Consider the following 21,487-nt stretch of genomic DNA (forward strand, 5'->3'; position numbering starts at 1 on the left):
TAACAAGGGTTTGAAAAGCCAAGTAAACCTGATTTCACACACGGGCACACTTGCTAAGTCACAGGGTTCAACCGCTTGAAGTGATATTTTCTGATTTTCACCAGGATATTTTATTAAACGATATACACACTAAGAGCCTCATGACAAAGCCAGACGCATTTTTTTTCCCAATCTTTAAGATGTGCAACCGAATACGCAAAGATTCTTGCGGAACTTCCACCTTTCCCCTCAGTTACATGAGATGTAGTTTTGTTCATTTTACTTCAATTTCACTGGACGTGTCTGCCTAGAAATTGTCCAGTGTTACACATCATCTCCCCCAAGCAAAGTGAACAGTTTTTGCACAGTTTTGTTCGCAGGGCCACAGATAATAAACAGATCCCTTAGTAATTTCACCCACCCAATGGTACAAAACCTGATGAAGCTGGAATCAAGATGCCACAAATGGTTACAAAGAAATGGAGAAGCAGCTCACCGAAAAAAGAAAATTTAGCTTCTCTAGTATGTAAACTTTATAATGTGGGATTCTTCAGCGGGTTGAACTGCTTGAGGTGGGACAGAGCATCAGTGCTACTGGCAAAGCAAAAGCAAGAACAGCACAATTTTAAGGCAAGTCCCAAACCAGGGAGCTATTGACTTTCTAGGCACGATTTCAAGCTATGCATCAAGGCTCCTGCTTTATCCTGTATATTGTCGGTAATTTATAGAACAGATTAACAATATAAAAAATAGTCTGAATGTAATTTTTAAAGAATCCACTTTTAGCTGAATTTCATTACTTGCAACTTGTATTTCATTATCTGCAGGTTTATAAACACTTCTTAGCACTACTGTTGTTTGTTAGGCCCACATAAAGCAGTTCTAGATCTATATTGCTCTCATTTCCTGTAAGCGGTTTTGGTTGGAAAATGGTTAAATTCAAAATAACTCCTTCTGTTGCAGATCCTTCTGCATGTAAGATCTGTTGTACTTGAGGAAAAGGCAACCTCCCCCCTTCCTCCGATGTCTTTGTTTGCTAAGTTAACAGCTTTCCTTCTACAAAAAGTCTGTACAATAAAAAAGGGGCAGAGCAAGACCTTACAGAGACAACTGTTTTCAGTCAATAACTCCAACCTGCAGTACATTCATTTATTCTCACACAAGAGGATAGTCACTGGTTCCACTTACCCTGCACAGAAGATTAGATACAATCCTCCAACAGCTACACTTCGGTTCCTCCAGAATCAATGCATTAAAAACTGGAGATGAAGAAATTTGCCACATCTGGTAGTTAAAAAGAGTTGTTCACCAAAGATTTAGAACTTACCTAAATGCCATATAAGATTAATACCGCCAAACATGAGACATGCTTCTGTGAGCCTGGGAAGACATTAGGCAGGGGTGTACCAGTGCCTGTGGTGTGTGATGCTGCTGTGTGCACCAGTCCTTTGAATCACTTGCATATGAGGAATGTGTGCCTGGAGCGGGACACAAGAGTACAGCTCTGTTTATTAGGACAAGCTGAAATAGAAATTAAACCTGACCAAACCACTATTCCCTGAAAACCGGATTTCGAAAGTCAGGTCTCATTTGAGATCGACTTTCACCATAATGCTCCTCCTTATGATTGACAACTGCACCTAAGTATATATTTTTTATAAAAACACACAGGTAATTCCCCAAACATTTATCAAATAAAAAGGGTTTAACAAAAATGGATAATTCATCTTGTAAAATAAATTACAGTAGCATGACATTTGGCTTCTTTAGTGTGACCACGTGCTTCTCCTTTGTTATCTTGCTGTTAAGACCATTACAGATCCAGTTCGGGTCTCAAAGTTAATGAGATGTCTGTGACGATAAATGTATAAAACTCTGCTTGCTACAAGCAAATGTCTGATATCAGTTTCACCTGGTCACAGATTATACGTAGACAGGCTTCTCTGGCCCCAAATAAATATTATATAGTATTCTTGCAAGTTCCAGCATAATTAAGACTCAAACAGAAAACTCAGGCCCTCCTTTCTTTGCTCTCAGTAGAAGCTGCCTGATTCGGAATCCCGCAAAAGGATTGATCCACAGGAGCGAAGGCTGACCCCCAAAAACAGATTTCATTCCTTCCCAGCGGAGTCTTCGCTCCCACGTTGGCTTTTCACTCTTCAGTCTTTCAATCTCCTGTATATAAACAGACACGCAGTGCCGCACTGTTAAGTCCAAAGTTCAGTAAATTCTAATAGCAGCTATCAGAACTGGTGAGTATTTTACATTCTTTTAATGTATAGCTAGTGAGCTGATTAGTTTCTTACTGTTATTTATTTAGTACAGAAGCAATAAGAATGGCTGATTTAGCCCTGTGGGTACAGGGCACAAGCCTTAGAACATAAAATGCGTACAAGAAGGCTGGTCACCTCTACCTCTTCCCCCCTCAAACCAAAAGACAAAATAACCAGAAAAGCTCATGTTAAGGCAATAAACCTACACTAGAAGTTGTTTACTCAGTTAATGAAATGAGAGAATAAGGCTTCCGCGAAGTCGCTGGTACTGTAATTACTGAGGGAAGGCTTGTTCTCCCAGATGCATTATTTTGACGATTATTTTTTGTACTTCCCGCTCATGAAGGCTGGATATTTACCAACTGTTTTTCACAGTTTCTCTTCAGTACAGAAGTACACTTTTAAATAGCCTCACGTGAAAAAATTCTGAGCAGCCACAAGACTCAAATTCCTTGTTTCCAGTCAATTGTTCAACACAACACATGCGCTCAAGGCTTAACGTGACAGATCTAAGGGTAAGGGAGCCAAACGTCCAAACTATGGGTATATTCTTATGTAGGGTATCAAAGTAAAGTACGAACAGGTGACACAAAATAGCTAGTTTAAGTGTAAATCTGAGAAAAGCAGCAACTTCTCAGGAAACATATCAGTTTGTGGGAGTTGAGAAGTGCAAGTCCAAACTGAAGTCAGAAGCTGAGCAAACTCTGTAATTGAACACCTAATTATAAAATTTATACCAGAAAAGCAAATAATGCAAAAACTTGTGTTAGAAAGCAAAACTCAAGCAAGTATTTCAGTCCTTACAACTGTAGAAAAGAAGAACAATGAGCTATTATTTCAGATTTGGGGTTTTCTCCAAAATAAAAGCCTCCCCTCATGTAACTAAAACAACATCTAATCACATCTTCCTAGAATAATTGTTACAGCATAGAAAAGTAGAGGTCCTTACCGTTTCATCATTGCATATTGAGTGGATTTGGGTGCCAAACATGACTGCAGTGAAAGTGAGAAACAGAAAACCCTCAAGGCACAAGAAGATCATCAGGATCACAGTTACAGGTGGGGAGAAGTCACTGCATTCTGTAAAAATAACATGTTTGGTTATTAAAAAAAGAAAATCTATAGAGCATGTTCATACTGAGACATCTCTTCAACAAACATCAATAAAAACTAAAAAATATCTGACACTTGAAACAACATTTCACAATTATAACCAACTTCTAATTTCTAGCACCGCAGTAGCTTTACTTGCTGCCCAAGGAAATAAAGAATTTTAAGGAGGTAACACTTTTGGCTTCCTGTAAAGCACATGGTACTGCATCACTGCAATCCTGCCTCAGTATTTCAAGGATATCAAATAAATGTTTGCTCATAAGCTGATTTAAGTACTTGGAACTGCTCATATATAAAGATGAGCGCAGCTTGAAGTTTCATGCACGGCAAACACTGTAAAAACCACCACCATTGTCAGCTCTGACTTGCTAGTTGATCTTGATCCAGATGTTCCATTTCGCTGCGATTGCTTTTTTTTTTTTTTTAATTCACCACACAAAGCAATCAGGTTCTGACTTACAGTCCCATCTCTGGAGATCCTCTGATCAACTGACTAACTCAATTATAGTTAAACAAAGAAGAAATGGGATACTATATGGGAAGAAGAATGTGTCAAGCAAAAAAAAAGAAAAAAAGGAATAAGATTCCATCCATTTGACAGAATATTCAGCAAAAAACAGTCCCATGGATTCCCCTGTTGCTTCAAGTACCAGGAAGAACATCTGATCAACCATCTTCTGTCAAAAGCACAAGATCAGAATGAGTTCTGACAGACTGGAACATCAAGAAATGCCAAGTCAGAGCCCTAAACAAACAACTGGAACAGTTTGGGAAATTCCTTTTCGACAGGAGCCCCACAGCTTCAAGTAATATAGTGCTGAGGTGGCTGAGGACCAGCTGTTTCCTCCCTATTTACAGAGGTGGTCAATTTTTCCTATTTGGAAAAGGAGTGAGAATGCCCCGGAGAGCCACAGCTCTTACAGTGAAAGGCTAAAGGAAAGAGGGGAATAAAAAAAAAAAAAAAAAGAGGTGGCTAAACAGGTGGGAATCATTTTCAGGACCTCACTTTAAAAAGATCAAAGTCCTGTAATATTTCTTACACGGGACTGAAATAGGTGCAACACAACGACTTTCCCTTAGTATCTACTAGATTGTGAGAGTATTTGCTTACCAGTCCACTGCCCTCGGACACAGGAGAAGAACTGGAACCCACACAATATGAGCGCATGAGCTGAGATTAGGGCTATATACATCTGGAAATAAAAGAGCGTGTTTACTTTTGACTGCTGCCAGGTAGTACACCAGGCATTCCTTTCAGCCAACCTCCACCACTGCACAGCAAACATACTTTCTTATTGCAATTTTTAATTCAATACAATGATACAAAAACAAATTCTACTTAAGTTCGAATCTAAAAATGTGGGCACCAATGAAAGTTTAAGGATTAGATCCCTAAATCACAGTACTATTTCACTAATTGTTACTACGTAAACCACAGCAAAATTAAGACAGTTTAAATAACAGCACTTTACAAGATTAAAATGATAAGGAATATCTTCCTGCTTGGAGAATATCTTGCATAGAAGGAAAAAAAACCACCCAAACAATGCAAACCAATTTTTCCCTTAAGCCATTACTCACTACTAGGCACAACTAAAATTGTTATAATTAAGGTAGATTCACACTGAGATGAAGCTGCTGTTGATTTTCACTTACCGTAAACAGAACAAAAAATCTCTGATTTTTCTCCCCCACACAATTATTCACCCAGGGGCAGTGGTGATCCATCTTTCGAATACATCGTTTGCAAATACTGAAGGAGAGGAAAAGAGACTTTTGTTGAGCAACACTTTGCATTTGAATGTACAAACAAATGTATCCAGCGGTCACAAGATGATGTGCTGAAATCTTTCTTGACAAACTGCAAAGAGTGATTTTATTTGCATTTCTTTAAAGAAACTATTTGCTCACTTACAATTCAGCTTTTGGTTGTTACAAAACTGTCTAGATAAGATATTCTTCACATCAGAAAACCAGTATTAATATGATTATCACTCCATATCCAAACACACAATCAAGAAAATCCAGTAACTTGTTTTACACATTTGTGGTACTGAATGAGCAAAGCTTCAGTTCTTTCTAGATTTGGTATTAAAAAAACCCCTTCCCTTCTGAAGAAGTTTTTTTAGACAAAGTAATTATTCAAAGTTTACAGACTTTCATGTTGTAAATTTATTTTGTGAATCAGAAAAAAAAATTCATATATTTAAGAGAGAAATTGTCCCACTTGAGGTTTCAACTGGCCACACAATTATAACATACGCAATCAAAATCTCAACTAAAGAACAGCCAATGTCACACCTCACATCTTCAACATAAAACAAAAATACTGAAACTATGAGCAGCACACATTCTGTGCATACTCGTTAATGAGTACTTAACACCACTGCTCTTTGTTAGTTCTGCAACTAATTGCTTAGTTTCTGCCCAGCTTTGAGTCAAGGTTTTTCCAGAAAAGTCAAATATTTCAATAACTCCATTTTACATCTGCTGGGCTATACAGCACCAAAAGGCTCATTTCTCTTATATCCAGGTTCATCTGCAGCCAAACAAACAGTTATGCAAGAGAAACCTAACAGTTGCAACATGTGGTGAAGTTCTTCCGTAAATCAATTGCTTAAGTAATGCCATACGTCATTTTCCAAGCTTTGTACTTAACACAGCCATGCAGTGTTCCTCATTTTCCTGCAGAACATTCAAAATATTAAGCATTTTCATTTCAGCAGCTAGAAAGCCAAATAAGCCTAAAAAACCCAGGCACTATTATTCAAAATCCTTTATTTTTAAGGCATGCTTATATCTGTATGGTCTCTCTGAGTGCTGCAGTGACAAGCCATAAGCAAAGCCAGATGACTGTCACGAGAGTGAAGAAAGGGGGGTGTGTGTAGGAGGAAAAAAATCAATGCTCCACGGCATTAAATATTTTTAAGTCATTGCACATGCACAATTACACAGTAATTCAGCAAGAGGCAGCACATACTCTTGTGCAGGTTATGTGAAAGAATCCCAAATCCCTCACTGCTCCTCTGAAGCTCCCTTTGCCCTGAGCTATCACATCCCAGCCCTGACACTCCCACTGCTTCTTGTTTTACGGACATTAAAGACGATTCATCCTCTGCTGCAAATTATTTTTTTACATAGTGCCAATTGCACATGAAAATCCCAAAACCATAACTAAACACCACAATCATCCTCTAGTGCAGAAGAGACAAGTATCATTCAAGAGGAGATATTCTAAAGGCTCCCCAAAAGATTTTCATTTCACAGCCCACTGCCTGTAAGTTCAGCCTCTTATTTATTTCCCCGAGCTCTGTGGGAGTCTCTTATTTATTTTCCGAGCTCTTACTTATTTCACGAGCTCCAGTCACCATAACCACGCAAGCTTCCTAATGTAACGCAGGATATACACTGTCACTCCAAAATGAATATTAATGTAAAGTACTGAGTAAAATCCTATCCAGACTCCATCAAGGCAAACACTGGAGGATGTGAGGTGGGCAGGACACACTTTTGCTCATTCAGTATTTCTCACGAGCCCACGCAGAGCTCTCAAAGACATCAGATGTCTGGAACCCTGCCTCCATTCCTAATCTCACACCACGATTCAGCAAACGCTTCCAGCCAACAAACTCACAGCAATGCTGGAAACAGTGGGTTTGCCTTTTTCCTACCCCCGTCGCTTGTGTTTTTATTCCTTCCCCTGTCCAAGCACAGATGTTCATGCAGCAAAAGTCTGGGATGTCACCCCATGAGCTGCAACCTGGGTCATTTCACCGTGCACGAACACTCACGCCTACACAAAAGGAACAATATAGTACTGAGAACAAGCAGCTGTGGATACGGGAAGGTCTTCTCCAGCTTGGCACTGCTGCTGAATGCACTCAGGCAACCGCAGGTGCAATGCCAAGTTTTGAATGCCGAAGACAAAATCCAGAGAGATACAGCTCATGGCTTAAGAGAAAATGGTCTGGATAACAGGAATTCACGGGAAGACTGATGCAAATATCTCAGTGACTTGATTCTGAAGAACGGTTCCCAACGCACAGACATAGGCACCCAGAAAAGGCTACAAACTGATAGCTGTGCTCCTTCAATGAAAATGAAATAGCATCCACTCAGGATAAACCTCTTCCTTATGCTGAAAATGTTAACTGCTTAGTAAAACTCAATATATTTCACTGAGGCTAGATATTTAGCTGTAAATAAAGGTTTCTTGTTCTTTCTCCCACCACTAATGTGTACTATGAAACTATTTTTCTTCCTCAAAAGAACTTCTGCTGCAGTGTTGCACAACAATTTTCATAACTACATCATAAGAGCCTCTTCTGTTAATAATTTACTACTCAAAACATGCACTGTGGCTTTGAGTATAACTATTTCCCAACAGGAACCCACTTCAATTTCCATTTTCAAGTCTCTTCTATCAGCAAATTGCCATTTTGCCTACTTGGGACCAGACCATCCCTTTTAATGTCCTTGGAATGGGTTTGCAAGCCAATAAAATGTTGGCAGTGTAATCAAACCAACCCTTTTTCTATTCAGTACACTCCTGCCCTGCTAAATCTATAGCAAGGCATCAGATTCTGGTAGCTAGTCTATACGGTGTGCATTCAACATTCAAAAAAAATGCAGTAAATCCTTTGTTTTACTTAAGAAAAGACAATAGCAACTACTAGTAGCGTGTATTATATGAGTAACAGAAACAAAGGCAATTAAACTAGACATCCAACTACTGAGAAAAACCTGACAGCAGGCTTACAAAAGGACAGCACATACCTTTTCAGGCTCTGGCTTTCTCTTTCAGATGTTCTATGAAGCCAGCTACGCCCTGTGCAAGCACTAAAACACATCCTTTGTCCTTACATGGAACATCTCACAGTGTATTTTACCACAGCATAGTAAAGTAAAACGATTCACAGGATATGCAAAGCTGGGTCCCTGAACCAGTGGTCAGTGAAAACAAACCGTCTGAAAGTATTGCAGATTTCCTTTGTTGTAGACACTACCTGTTCTTGCTCTGCTTTAACAATCAATGCCACTCAAATTTTTGCTACGAACAACGTATTCTAAGTCCCTACTTAGCTTATTTTTATTCTTCTACAAAGAAATAATAATTTTTCAATCGACACTGCCTTATCTGGGATCACAGGCTACTGGAACATCCAAGATAATACGGTGGCTGCTGAGGACGAGGGCCCAAGGGACTCCGCAGGGCACAGCACTCCAGCTTCGTTACTCATCTGCAGAGTTCAACATAAGACGTCTTCATTTAGAGGTACTTCCAAATTAGTAAATCCTATTGGGACCAAAGATGCAGGAAACACTTTACAAAGATACCTGCAAAGTCTCCACAGGGCCCAGCCTGAACTCAAGATGAGAAAATTAGCAAGATCCAGCCTATGCTCAGCAGAGGCTCTCGGATGTCCCTTTAGCACATCCCATGAACACAGCGCGAGGATGTCTCAACAGACCACACAGAATTGGTTTGAATCCCCAGAGATTAACACCTTATGTTCTGTGCTCCTTCCACATGAGCTGTGCTCATGTAACACTCGATTAGAGCTAATAAAGCCAGCCAGAACCAAACTCATCGCACATGAAAGCAGGCCTGGTATCTGCATTCCTGCAAAAGCCGACCTGCAACACAGATGGTCTGAAGACAATTCTATATTCGACTATTTATACATGAAACCTTTTCTTTTCACACTCCAGATACAAAAACCCACTCGCATCTGAGAGATGAACAAGATTTCAGTGCCAAGGCAGAGGATTTATAATGGAAACAGCTTCTCAGCCATAACTTTCACACACATAAGTGACATACACTGAGACATTTAATTTAGAAACCACAAATTTACAGAATAATTTGAGAGGCCTGACAAGACTTCATTCTGTTCTTTTGACGGGCACCAACTCCAAGACTTAAATTTAATACTCCACGCAATCTAATACACATCACTGCTCACACCTAGAGACAGCCACCAGGAACATTTACATATTTATGTAAGCCTTACTTACGCAGGCATATCTATTTTCAACTCACACAATAAACATTACAAATGCATATCCAGAGTGCCTGAAAACTCAAAAGACTGAGAATTAATGAAAAATGGATAAATTTACTGTCTCTTCCATAGCATGTTAAAGTTCAAATCATCATCACTTCTGTCCTTATTGAAATGAATCTTCCATGAGCATTTAACCGACTATGCATCCAACTTTGGGAAAATAATCTGTCAATTCACATATAACTTCAAATGATGCACTATGAAGACAAGACGACACAAATTAAAGTGTTTGTTTAAAACTAATCTGTATTTTCTTAATTTAAGATTGTGGGAGTCATTTCCTAAACCAGCTTCTATCAGAAATTTCCTTGCGATTCTTCTCTTCGCCTGCATTATCGACAGTACGGCACAATAATTAGAACGATACAGAGGAAAAAAAAATTCATGGATCAGTAAGTATTTAAGACACCACAGTATGAATATTTTTAAAAACTCTCGTGCCTCTTGCTTCTTCCCCATCATCCACATACATTTTTGGCCACAATATATTATATTTATAAAATACTCTGCAATGTATGAATTTAAGAGCTTACTGGATACCAAAAGAAATTTGGGGGAAAAAAAAAACCCAACACACATAAATATCAGACTTAATATATGCATAACTGCTTTAAAGAAAACTACAGCGTACCTGCAATGGTGTGCACGTTCAGGTTTGATACTACAGCACTTTGGACATTTGTAGATCACCTCTCCTGGTTTCAGTTGCAAATTATCCATGTATTCTTTAGTGGCATTTCCTTTGGGTACAGCCCCCTGAAATCATTTCAGTTAAAGAAGAAAAAGCTTCTTAAATGGTATGAGAGCATTTAAAAATACATTTTACAGACTTCATTCCAGTAATCTCAGGATAATTGCTGAAATAAGTTCACTTACTCCAAGCTAGTCTACCATAAACCAGAATCACTTCCAAACGAATAAATTACCTCTGCTCGACCTCAAATTCAGTTTCATTTCAGCAAGACTCATCTATGGCCAAGTATTAGCATAACTCTGATAGAATACGCTGTCACCAGCATACAAAAAATGAAGAGAAAGACACGTCTTTACACCTGCACCATGTACACAAGTTTTTGAAGCAACAGTCATTCTTTTTTCCTTTATACTTAACCTTTTAGCTTGGATACTGTCACCATGAACCATTGCTGGCTTCTTTATTCTACATCTAGTAACCTCTGCTGCCTTCTGCTACTGTCAAAGTTTGTGTAGCTACATGGTAAACAGCTGAAGGAACTGATCCAGATGAAAAATAACCCATCGGGAAAATAAATTATTTTATAGCGACTAGTTCTTGGAGCTGTTCACCATAGTCGCACTAGCAGCTGTTTCACCACAATTGAGGAAGATGATGAACAGACAGGAACAGCAGGCAGGATCCTCACGAGATCGGAATCCAACTTTGGAATAGTCAGAAGAAAATAATGGGAAGTACCACTGTCACTTTGCTTATTTTTAGAGCTAAAGGCTTAACCATGACAAGAAGTGATGGTGAAATAAACCAGGATGTGAAATTAAAGTGGCCTTTCTGTACCAGCTCACCAGGCCAGCACTCCCTTCACCCAGGGACAGCCTTCTCCAGGCTGGTTTAATTCATCCGCAACTTTCTATCATTATTTCTCATTCAAAAAAAGCCCACTGGCAACATCGTCACTTTACACAGACACCTTAAGGAAGATTTTAGGACAGAATTAGAAACCAGCAGGCACTTCAGATTCATTTGCAAAACACCTCTGTACTGAGGCAGAAAGTTTTTGTTGCCTATGGCCTGGAATAAGAACCTGGTGTTTGTCTTGCCCGAGACACAGCCCAAGTTCTGCCCCAGATGAACTCATTGGCCAAGTGGTGCTTCACCCTTGGGCCAGCCTGTCTTTAGCATTTTACTGATAAAAACGTGCTCTATTGCAAAAACATCCTTCACAGTCTCAGATAGTCACCAATTCCTTTCAATGACAAATCTATTTTTATAGTTATAAGAGTAAATACAATTCACATATGTTTTGAGGCAGTTTAGTCCTTTTTCCCTTCAGTCTTAGTTTCCATCACACACAAAAGACACACAGTTTTACCAGGACATATTTTTAAGCAATCTAGCCTTAAAGGACTAACTTTCTTAGTTGTCACAGTCTGTCGAAGTCATAACATTTCACCACTGGGTGGGGCTCAGAAGTAAATCAAACACTCAGACAACCATTAACTACAACACTCTGCTGGTTTTTTTGAACACACCCAGAACTTCTACATACACTGTTACTGTCTCAAAAATCTGGAGAAAAATAAATGTTTTTCCCCTCAGCCCTCTCTCCCCAGATTTATTCCCTAACACGAGTAATAGATTTTAGTACAAAATAAACAATTTCATCTCCTGAACTCTTGAAGATTCCTAAGAAATGAGTACTTTCAAGACCTCATAGACCTACACTGTTCCAACGTGGGTTCAGCTTAAATCTCCCTTCCCACTGACTCTAAATACCTAAACACGGTAACGCAAGAATCATGCAGGACAGTAGTTGTTGCTTTAGGTCAATACGTGAATAAGGTTTTTCAGCATGTCTACCTCTAAAAGTTCTTTCATGTGCAACAAATGGAATATATATTTCAAATGATACAACAGGATGAAGCTACGATTTCTTAAGAAGTTCTGAAAATACATGTGACAAAAAAATGTAAGAAAAATTAGGACAGAAAAGATTAAAGCTTTACCAACTTCTTCAGAACCTAGGTTAATATTTTACAAATAAATTGTATTTCTCGTGAGCCTAAGCCTCCCTTATAAATTAATTTTATACTGTCTGCTCCTCAAGTCAAAAATTATTTATGGATTCATTAACAGAACACCAGGAAAAGTACAGATACCATCCCGCCACCTTGAGGTTTTGAATCTAACACTACTTTTTCTAGCAGGAGAAGACCAATATCACTTCTCCGCTGCAGACGATGAGCTATAGGAGAGAACAACCCACTGTCAAGGAACCATTGCATACTTACTGGATCAGTCAGCATAGTTCTCAGATGCGACGACAAAGCCAGTACCGCCAAGCAGTTGAAGAGAACACCGTTGATCACAGAGTACCAAAAGTCTTTGGAAGGCAGCAACATGACAAAAGTCACTACGAAGTCTGCATAGACAACCAGAAGCCACGTCATTATAGCACAGACCATCCCGCAGCCGTCGCGGATGAACCAAACCCTCTCTGCCATGTCGGCCTCTGAGGAAGAGGAATCGTAGGTGTCATTGTCAGCGAGAAGTGGGTGGTGCTCAACATCACGGAACCTGTGCCCTGATGACTGCATGGTTTTCTGGCCTTGCCCTGCAGGAAGCAAAGATACCATTATTATGCATGAGGAAATTGGAAATACAGTCATCTCTGATTATTTATTTTGGTAAGATTAAATATATCCAAGTTGAAAACAGATTATTGACATTTTTTAAAATCAAAACCTGAACAATTCTGTGACTACATACAGATGGAACATTTCTGTAATCAAAAGACACTCATTTACAAAGTTCCATCAACAATTTTATAAGCCATTTACTGACTTTTATAACCACATAATTTTTTTTTATTAAGCAACTTCAATGCTTGACAAAGGAATTTTAGAATGGTTTCATTTCCATCTTGCTGTGCCCATAAACCACTCCTCCCCTTTTGTTAAAAATGCAACCTTTTTCTTTTATGTCAAACTAAAATTTCAAAGTCTCCATTAAATTACAGCTCATGTCTCTCAGACAACAGCAAATTATGGCACCAGACTGTTGACTTTTCACACTACTCCAGCAACCCAGGGAAGAGCAGAAAGAAAAAAATCAGAATGGAGATAAAGCTCTTCTAGTACATTGCTCACAAAAAACCCAGAGCAAGTTAGAAAGCAGCTAAATTTGTTGACAAAAGTGCTATTGTGTTGGAAAACAAACAAACAAACAAACAAAAATACCCAAACAAACCTGTTACAAAGATGTATTGGATAAGTTACAAAATGGTCTCGGATCAGCCCAAACTTAAAGGCAACAAATAGTAGTGGTTAAATTAGAGTGGCAATGGATTACATGAATCAGATTTTCAAAGAACACATCAATTAACTTAATTTCAGGAAAACTCTTTTAGGGCTTTGTTGTTGTTCCAATGTAGAAGGAAAACAACACTTGAAACCTTAATAATTTTCATGAAAACAGAATTATTTTCCAGACATCTCTAACAAGCAAAGATATGAAATGGCAAAACCAAAGTGCTATAAACAAACAGGAGACAAATTAAAGCTTAAACATTACGCATTAAGAACAGCCTGGTACTTTAGAAGTATACTGTGTTCTAAAAATCATATTGATTTGTGCTATTAAAGGTCATGTCTGAGATGAACTTGAAAGCATTCTATTGATTGATGACAGTCACGCAGAAGTCTCAGTTTTCTTCCCCTTTATTAATGGTAGCCTATATGTGACTGGTATATGAATTACGACATTCAGTTTACATTCTGAGACCTTTAATATATAATCACTTTGTTAGTCTAAAACCGTCAAAGCAACTATTAACTAGGTAAAGAGACTCACACTGGGATAGTTTTCAGGTGAAGCTATGTATTTTTAAATCCTTTAAAAAACTCTCAGTCTTATTGAGCAGGAATCATTTCAGATAAACATATTCTGCCCAGTAAATCTTTCTGATCCTTACATATTAATGTTAATGGGACATCAACCACTTCTTGTGGTCAAAACTTGTAAAAGCAAAGTCAGGTTTCATGGAGGCTACATAATTTGCAGCTGGAATATGAAGATAACTAGGCAAACAAGCTATTATTTCCCCTAAAATGGGCATGTAGAGCTTTTAAGAAATGTTCTTGTCTAACTTTTTTCTCTCAAAAAAAGGACTCACAAAAATACATACAATAAACTTTCAACTAAGCTTTTCAACATATGAAGAACTGACAGCCAAGTGAAGTATTTGTGTTTGTCATGACAAACGTGAATTTTACATCAATTCTGCAAGCAACCCCTTTAGCATACAAATGAAATGGCATAAAATCCCTGTAATTATTTTGTTTATCTGTATTAAAGACAACCAAGAAATTTTTTAGCACAAGAGAAAAAACCCCCACATACCTCACAAATGTTTTGTATGTTATTCTGACATCATGTCCTTCCTTTGGGCTATCCTAGGCTATTCACATAGTCATACCTGATGTAATCTGAAGAAACATCAACAACAAACTGATTAGCAAAGCACTCTTGCTTCATCAGGAAAATAGCGTTAGGCACAAGTAATCTATACATAGAGTAGTACTTTGAAATACACTGCATGTACTTACAGCAAACAAGCTCCTGACCACGAGGAAAAAAACCTTTAGATTAAGCTATCAAAGAACAAACTAAAAAACTCTAAACAGTGTTTCAAGTAACACTGTGTATATATATCTGTCTTCTTGTGTTTGAAGATGAGTTGGATAGCCAGATTTTAGCATTGCAAACTAATGTATCCAAAGACCTTTTTTCTTGTTTGCCACTCCTGTATGACTAAGAGATGGAGCATGCAAAAAATAATCATCTTACTTGATTGTCTTCAGAGCTTACAGCAAGGTTTTTGGTAGCAGGTTATTAACAAGTATGCATGCCCTCCACTATTTTTATAATTGTAAGATAGGAAAAAAATTGTTTCAACTCCAAGTATTAGGCCAAGCTATGGCAAATTTAAAATAAAGAAGCTACTCATTCCAGAATCTGCACGTAAAAGAAAATGGCCCACAACTATGATGAAGGGAAAGTTCCCCTTGCTAGAATTCCGCCATAGAAGCAATTACCATACGACTTACGATATATGAAGCAGTATAAGGACTGGAACGCTAGCATAAGCTGTTCTAACCATGCTTAATTTTACAAGACAAATGTTTCATGATCTTGAATCACGTTCCTTCCTTTTCACAAGGACATAACATACAACATAAGACTATGTAAAGTAAGTGAGCCTAAAAGGTAACGCAAATACTTAATAAGCACATATAACTGCATGAAGCTACGGATTACCCTCTGTTTTGCTTTATAAGTAAGCTTTTATACTTTTGTTTTCACAATATTGTGAAATCCACGATCATTAAGTTGTCATTGGTACAGCACTGCGTAGAAGTAGCAACACGCACAAAGACAGGTTGAGTGTATCACGTTAATTTGCAATGTCACCCACCCATTCTCCAAGTTGAGGATGACAAGCAACAGAATAGACGTGCTGAGCCTCTGCAGGCGAAATGTTGAAGTTGGAGTAATCATTTGAAATTGTTTAACAAAGAGTTCATTGATGAGACAGAGATACGATTTGTTGAGTCAGTTCCCTAATCCTAAACACAATTCTATGCAAAATGTCAAGTGTTTGTTGTACCAGTTACTGGTTTCAGTGGAAGTGCCACCACAGTTCGGCTTTTGCAAAAATAATAGATTCAGTCATTTTGATGTGGTTGCTCCCTTCCTTGCTCCTGTAAGTTGTTCTCTCCAGCTGCCCACACCATTACCCCCCGCCTTGGTCCCGTTCAACGGAAAGAGGATCATGTTTGAAAAGCACTTGGACTTTATGAAGAGCCAGGCATCCCTACTGAGATGCTCACAGATTTCCTCTAGACTATTAATTTATTTGCTTCAGTGCCTGTCCTAACCAAATTTACATTGAGTGTTGTACACTTAAAGCACAAACCTCCAGGACAAAGCATTCATTACCTTTCAGCCTCTAATATGCCAAGCAACAGTTTTCCATTTGACCTTTGAAAAAATCTTTATCTAGCATCAGAAGATAACACTAAATTATTCAATGCTTCATGCAAAACGTCATCTGTTTGCACTGCTGATTATGTTAAACCAATGCAGCTCCACTCTTAGCTGTTATTTGAAATTCTCAGGTTAAGAATGTCTCATCTGACCTTCACCTCCTTGTTAATGAAACATAGGCCCAAAATGCAGCTATATTATTGGAATAAAAAAAAAAACCAAACAACTTTTGAAGAAGTTACATTACAAACTCGTGATCACTGGAAAGATGGTCTTGTAAAATCATCATGCCTAAGACGTTTTTAGCTTTCCAATGGGGATAAAGAAGACCCACTGCAACAGCAAAATCTCCCTTCTCCAAGTTTACTACTGGAAGAAGCTCACCAAGAGCATTAGGAAGACGAATGATACAATACAACTATTGTATCTTGAGGCCCCTGCACTGTCAATTAAACTGAAAAAAAAAAAAAAAAAAAGGGGGACTTCAGGGTTAAGCACAGTTCTTTTCACTGCTATTTGTTGAGGAGAAAGTAAAAACATCGTAGGAAAAAAAAAAAAACCATTTTATTTTTTAAAAAACAGATATACAGATAAAAAATTATATGCAGGCTAAAAATGCATCAGCTGTCAAACCTAAATCTTTTTTAGTCACTTTTTCCTTCAAGCTATACAACAGCAAGTTCATAAGATTCCTTATATTTCACTTAAAATGCAATAAAGAGAATATCTTTATTTCACCGTTTATGATTTCCTACTGATAAGTCAGTAGTTGTAGGGACACTAACAGATATTACACACTAGAATAATAATCCTGCAGCACTCACACACAATGGATTTAAATCCTACCTAGAAAGCACAGCATTGGTGGCAAATCAAAATCACGCAACTGTAGTCTTATTAAAAGGTTACAGTGTAAACATTAACCTCAATAACTGCAAAAAATTTAAGCAAAACAAATGGACACACCTACTACTGCATCAAATTCCATGGACAATTTAAACCATTCACTGCTGACAGATAAATATCCATCAGATAACGTCGAGACATAATCACACCTAATTTAGGTGAATAACCTGCTTTTTATTACAGATACATGCAATTCAAACTTCAAAGCCATTTAATAGAAAAACTGTGGCTTTTTTCAACTTCTTCTCAACAACCGGTCTAGTAAATAAAAAAAACTACTCCAAGAACCACATGAACCAGTAGGTGCACTGAAAACCCTTTAGCTCAGTGCCAGCAACAGCCGAGCTCTGTACCAGAAACCCTCCGCCAGGGCTTCAAGGTCGAGTTTTCTCAGGAACCATAGCTTGTGTAAGAACGGCTGGAGTAACAACTATTCAGAACAACCATCAACTACAATCCAAATTTAGCTCTGACAGACACAACTTTTGCTATCTGTAATTGCAAAGAGACATGCCCAGTTTCAAGAATCTGGGACACAGGTAACACAGCGGACATAACTCTGGAAAAGAGCAGCTGAAATAGCTTGTGATGGCAACCCGGGATACAACCCCAAAGTGTTATTATCAGCTTATCCCCAAATCTATCCCACACTCGCAGCAGAAAAGCTCATCATCCCTCAAAATCCTTGTTGCTTTTGCTCTAACTCTATGTATTTTGTACCACTTCTATCTCATGAATGTCCTGTTCATGCCTGGTAGCCCTTCTTTGTACTGACCCACCTTTGCTCTACTGCAGGCATGCGGTGACACTTTACAGTGGAAACACAAAACTAATGTGATAATGTTTACATACAAACACCTGGCAACAAATTCAAGAGACAATCTTCAGTAAATACATATTTAACACAGTCAAGTTGTAAGCTATTGTAATGATTCTCCTTGCTAAACAGCAAGTGCCAGGCCATAGAAAGACACTGGAATTGTTTCTTTTCAGCTCCGAAAAGAGGATATGCTGCTTCTAAATAATCTCAGAAAAACAATATAAAGAAGTACTTAAGCACAAGTATAGGTGTCTTACCAGGAAGCTGGTCCTCTAATTGCTTATCTATTTATAAACATCCTCAACATCCAGCAATGAGAATTCTGGGTAAATCAAGTTATGAAAAATGAAAGAAAAAAACCCTAAGCATGTCTTCAGAACACATAGTGATGAAAGTATTAAAGAGTTTCGCTATAAGCAACAAACCTGATATATTTGTGATACCAAGTCACTTTTGCATAGGTCCCAAAGAACATCCGAAACGTTCAGCAAGATTATCTTTCTGATTACAGATTTTTTCCCCCACAGATGTGTACGTCAAAGAAAATTTATTTCACGAGACTTTGGTGCCCAGTAAAGTTATACACTATCCGATAAGCGAAGACTTCACCGAGCTATAACAGCAAGGACAGAACCTGGATTTAAGAACAACCTTCACCTGAGAGAAGGACACGAACACAATGTATGTGCTGGGCTTGATATCTTACCTATTTTGGATCAGGGCCACGAACTCAAATTCAGGCTAGACTCCAGCAAGTTAAACGCTTAAACCAATATCAGTATTGTTATGCGGAAACTGAAACTTTTACTCCTTTGCCGACAGCAATTGCATGCATCACATTCTACTTCAAAGTATAATTTTTTAATTACAATTTTTCCATTTATCAATATACGTTATATTCTCACAATTAAAAGTAGGTTGGGTATCATATTTATTGATTGCACTGTGATATCAGGCTGGCAAGTACATTTTTCTGTCAGTTATTATATACATATCCACACATAAGTCTTCCTTCCAGCTTCCAAAAAGTAGTGTCATAGATCAAAGCTGAACTATTTTCACTAGCAATTTTCAGTACTATTTAAAGGAATGTTAAAGCCTTCGTTTCAATGGTTCCTCATATCAGACACACATAAAGCCTCACATCTCCTCTACATTCTTCATCTTCGGCCTTTCGACTGCTATAGAATCATATCAGTTTACTTCCCTTAAAAGTTCTGATTTCATAAAAGGCATAAAAAATAAATCCATCAGATATACACAATTCAAAATACACTGCTTTAGAGCAAAACCAAGAAGTTTTAAAGGGATGAAAAATATTAACAATTTCTTTTAGCCGCAAAGAGCTTTCAGCTATTTAACTCAAATCTAAAACCTCTAAAATTTTACATCAGTTTGATCTCCTAATGAATCACTACAGCTGTATTTTATCTGTAATTTTTCAAAGTTGGAGAGCACCCACTTCAAAAGATCTAATTTAAGTTGGCTAATGTGAACAGTCACGGTGACTTCAACCTAATTATGTCTTCGGCAAAGCAAACAGTTACATCATTGTAATTCAGCATCCTGATACCATTATACAACTGTATATGTAGCATAGAAAACAGCCAATGATTCCCCAACACTCTTTTGACAGCACCGATCACACACGTGCTGTATGAACCAACCCTCCCCTTTTCCAGAGCATAAATTATTTGCATTCCCACATCCTGCAATCCCTGTTCTTCCCTCCTGGAAATAAGGAAAACTGGCACCACACAAACCAGCAAAACTCCCTAGAGCAAGTGCTGGGACGTGCCTGAAATCCCGGTGTGTCAAATGTTCGCTGTTCCCTCCTCCTCCAGCTTCCCAGGGCGGCAGCTGAGCCTCTGGAATCACAGAACCACAGAATGTCCTCAGCTGGAAGGGACCCACAAGGATCATCGAGTCCAACTCCTGTCCCTGCATATCTACAACACAAGTGTCCTGGGGCTCAGGGACACTTCCATACACTCCCCTCTACGGCTGCTATCAGATTTTTTTTTTTTTTTTAAATAACCCGAAAAGAGGCAGGAGCGCAGCCAAGACCAAGAGCCCATTCGGAACTGACACGGGACGGGGCGCCCGGCCCGACCTGCCCCAGGAGCGGACCCTGATCTCCCCCAGCCTTTCACGCTCGGCTTCCCGGAGCCACCGCACTCCTTCCCCGCAGGGCCGGACCCCCGCGAGGCCCAAGGGAAAGCCGAGGGCGGCCGGGCCTGGGGGAGCAGCGGCGGGCGCGCTGAGGGGACCCGGCTCCGTGAGGGGAAAGGTGGCCCAGGGAGGGAACGGGAGTGGATTTACCTCAGCGGCGGCGGCCCCGCTGCCCTCAGAGCTGCGGCTGGCGCCGTGCCGGTGGGGCGGGGCGGGGCCGAGCCCCCGCCGCTCAACCGCCGTCCCCGCCACCGTGCCCGCCGCCGGGCGCTCCGCGGAGCCGAGGACTCCCGGAAGCGGGAAGGGCAGAGCCGCAGGAGGCGGAAACCGCGCGGCCCGCACTGCGCAGGCGCCGCAGCGGGAGGGGCTGGCCCCGCGCAGGCGCGCAGGAGCCGGGGGGGGGCGCTGCCCGCTGTGCGCATGCGCGCGGCTCCGGCGGCGGGCGGGGGCGCTTCGGAAAAGAACGTAAAAGATCATCAACTCCAACGATTAACTGCCGTTACCCCACGTCCCTGAGAACCACATCTCCGCGTCTGTTCACCCCCTCCGGGGGTGGTGACTCCAGTGCCCTGGGCAGCCTGTTCCAATGCCCGGCAGCCCTTTTTGTGAATCAGTTTTTCCCAATATCCAATTTCCAATCTAATCCTCCCCTTGGTACCCAAGCTGGGAGCCCTTTACTAAATTTGGGAAATCTGGGCTTCAACATCAGTGGCTAAATCAGACAACTTTTTTTTTTTCTTTTTTTTAATATGGAAATACTAGTTCATTATAATAATTCAGTATTTTCTGCTGCGAATTAGGAAAAAATAGATACCCAGTAGCTTTAAAAACGAGATGCAAAATAGAAAACCTTGCAGTCTGTGAGCTGATGATACATTTAAAACACATAAAGATTAAAACAAACAAACAAACAAACAACAACAACAAATAAATGAAAAACCCCAACGAACTAAACAAAAAAAAAAAAAACCAAAAACCCCCCAAAAAACCAAAACCCCAAACCAAAACAACAAAAAAAATCCCGAAAACGGAAGGATGACGAACAAATAATGACAGCTCGGCCACGCTTCTGCATCCTATTTGTTTTTCTTGTAGCATGACCACCATCTAGTGGGACGTGGGCAGCAAGTGCGTAAGGGGCTGTGTGTGCTGAAAATGACAATAAAATACAGCGGCCCGCATGTCTGTGTGTGTTTCTCCTTTTTGTTTTTATTTTTATTTGCATTTCCTTCTGCTTCTGTGCTGCAATATTAGGAACTTGGGAACATCTTGGGTTTGCGTGTAGTCTTCTATTTCCCAACAGCCGGGTTTCACACGCCGAAAGAAATTAGTCGATGCCAATCTCTCTGCTGTTCAAATGAAAGAATGTAAATACATATAGACACAAAATCATAGGAGCCGATCTTTTTGTAAA

The 21,487-nt window shown here is 39.5% G+C and overlaps 1 protein-coding gene across 1 annotated transcript; it reads right to left on the reverse strand.

The window, feature by feature from the left end:
- Window positions 1-7: 7 nt before the first annotated feature.
- Window positions 8-20,315, reverse strand: ZDHHC7 (zinc finger DHHC-type palmitoyltransferase 7). Its single transcript, XM_065641263.1, has 8 exons — window positions 20,224-20,315; window positions 14,529-14,614; window positions 12,419-12,741; window positions 10,065-10,189; window positions 5,022-5,118; window positions 4,477-4,558; window positions 3,202-3,332; window positions 8-2,154 (listed from the first exon to the last, which is right to left on the reverse strand). The coding sequence occupies exons 3-8, from the start codon at window positions 12,722-12,724 to the stop codon at window positions 1,978-1,980; spliced, it is 918 nt and encodes a 305-aa protein (XP_065497335.1). The 5' UTR covers window positions 12,725-12,741; window positions 14,529-14,614; window positions 20,224-20,315; the 3' UTR covers window positions 8-1,977.
- Between the last annotated feature and the right edge of the window lie 1,172 nt (window positions 20,316-21,487).

The sequence above is a fragment of the Caloenas nicobarica genome, chromosome 9 (genome assembly GCF_036013445.1).
Source record: "Caloenas nicobarica isolate bCalNic1 chromosome 9, bCalNic1.hap1, whole genome shotgun sequence".
In the NCBI taxonomy this organism is placed as follows: domain Eukaryota; kingdom Metazoa; phylum Chordata; class Aves; order Columbiformes; family Columbidae; genus Caloenas; species Caloenas nicobarica.

Excerpts from the sequence above, each read along its gene's own strand:
- ZDHHC7 (XM_065641263.1), bottom strand. The coding sequence starts at position 12,724 with ATGCAGTCATCAGGGCACAGGTTCCGTGATGTTGAGCACCACCCACTT. Across the intron at positions 3,333-4,476 it reads TGTCCGAGGGCAGTGGACTG|AATGCAGTGACTTCTCCCCA; the intron begins GTAAGCAAATAC and ends TTATTTTTACAG. Across the intron at positions 2,155-3,201 it reads CAATATGCAATGATGAAACG|GAGATTGAAAGACTGAAGAG; the intron begins GTAAGGACCTCT and ends GTTTATATACAG.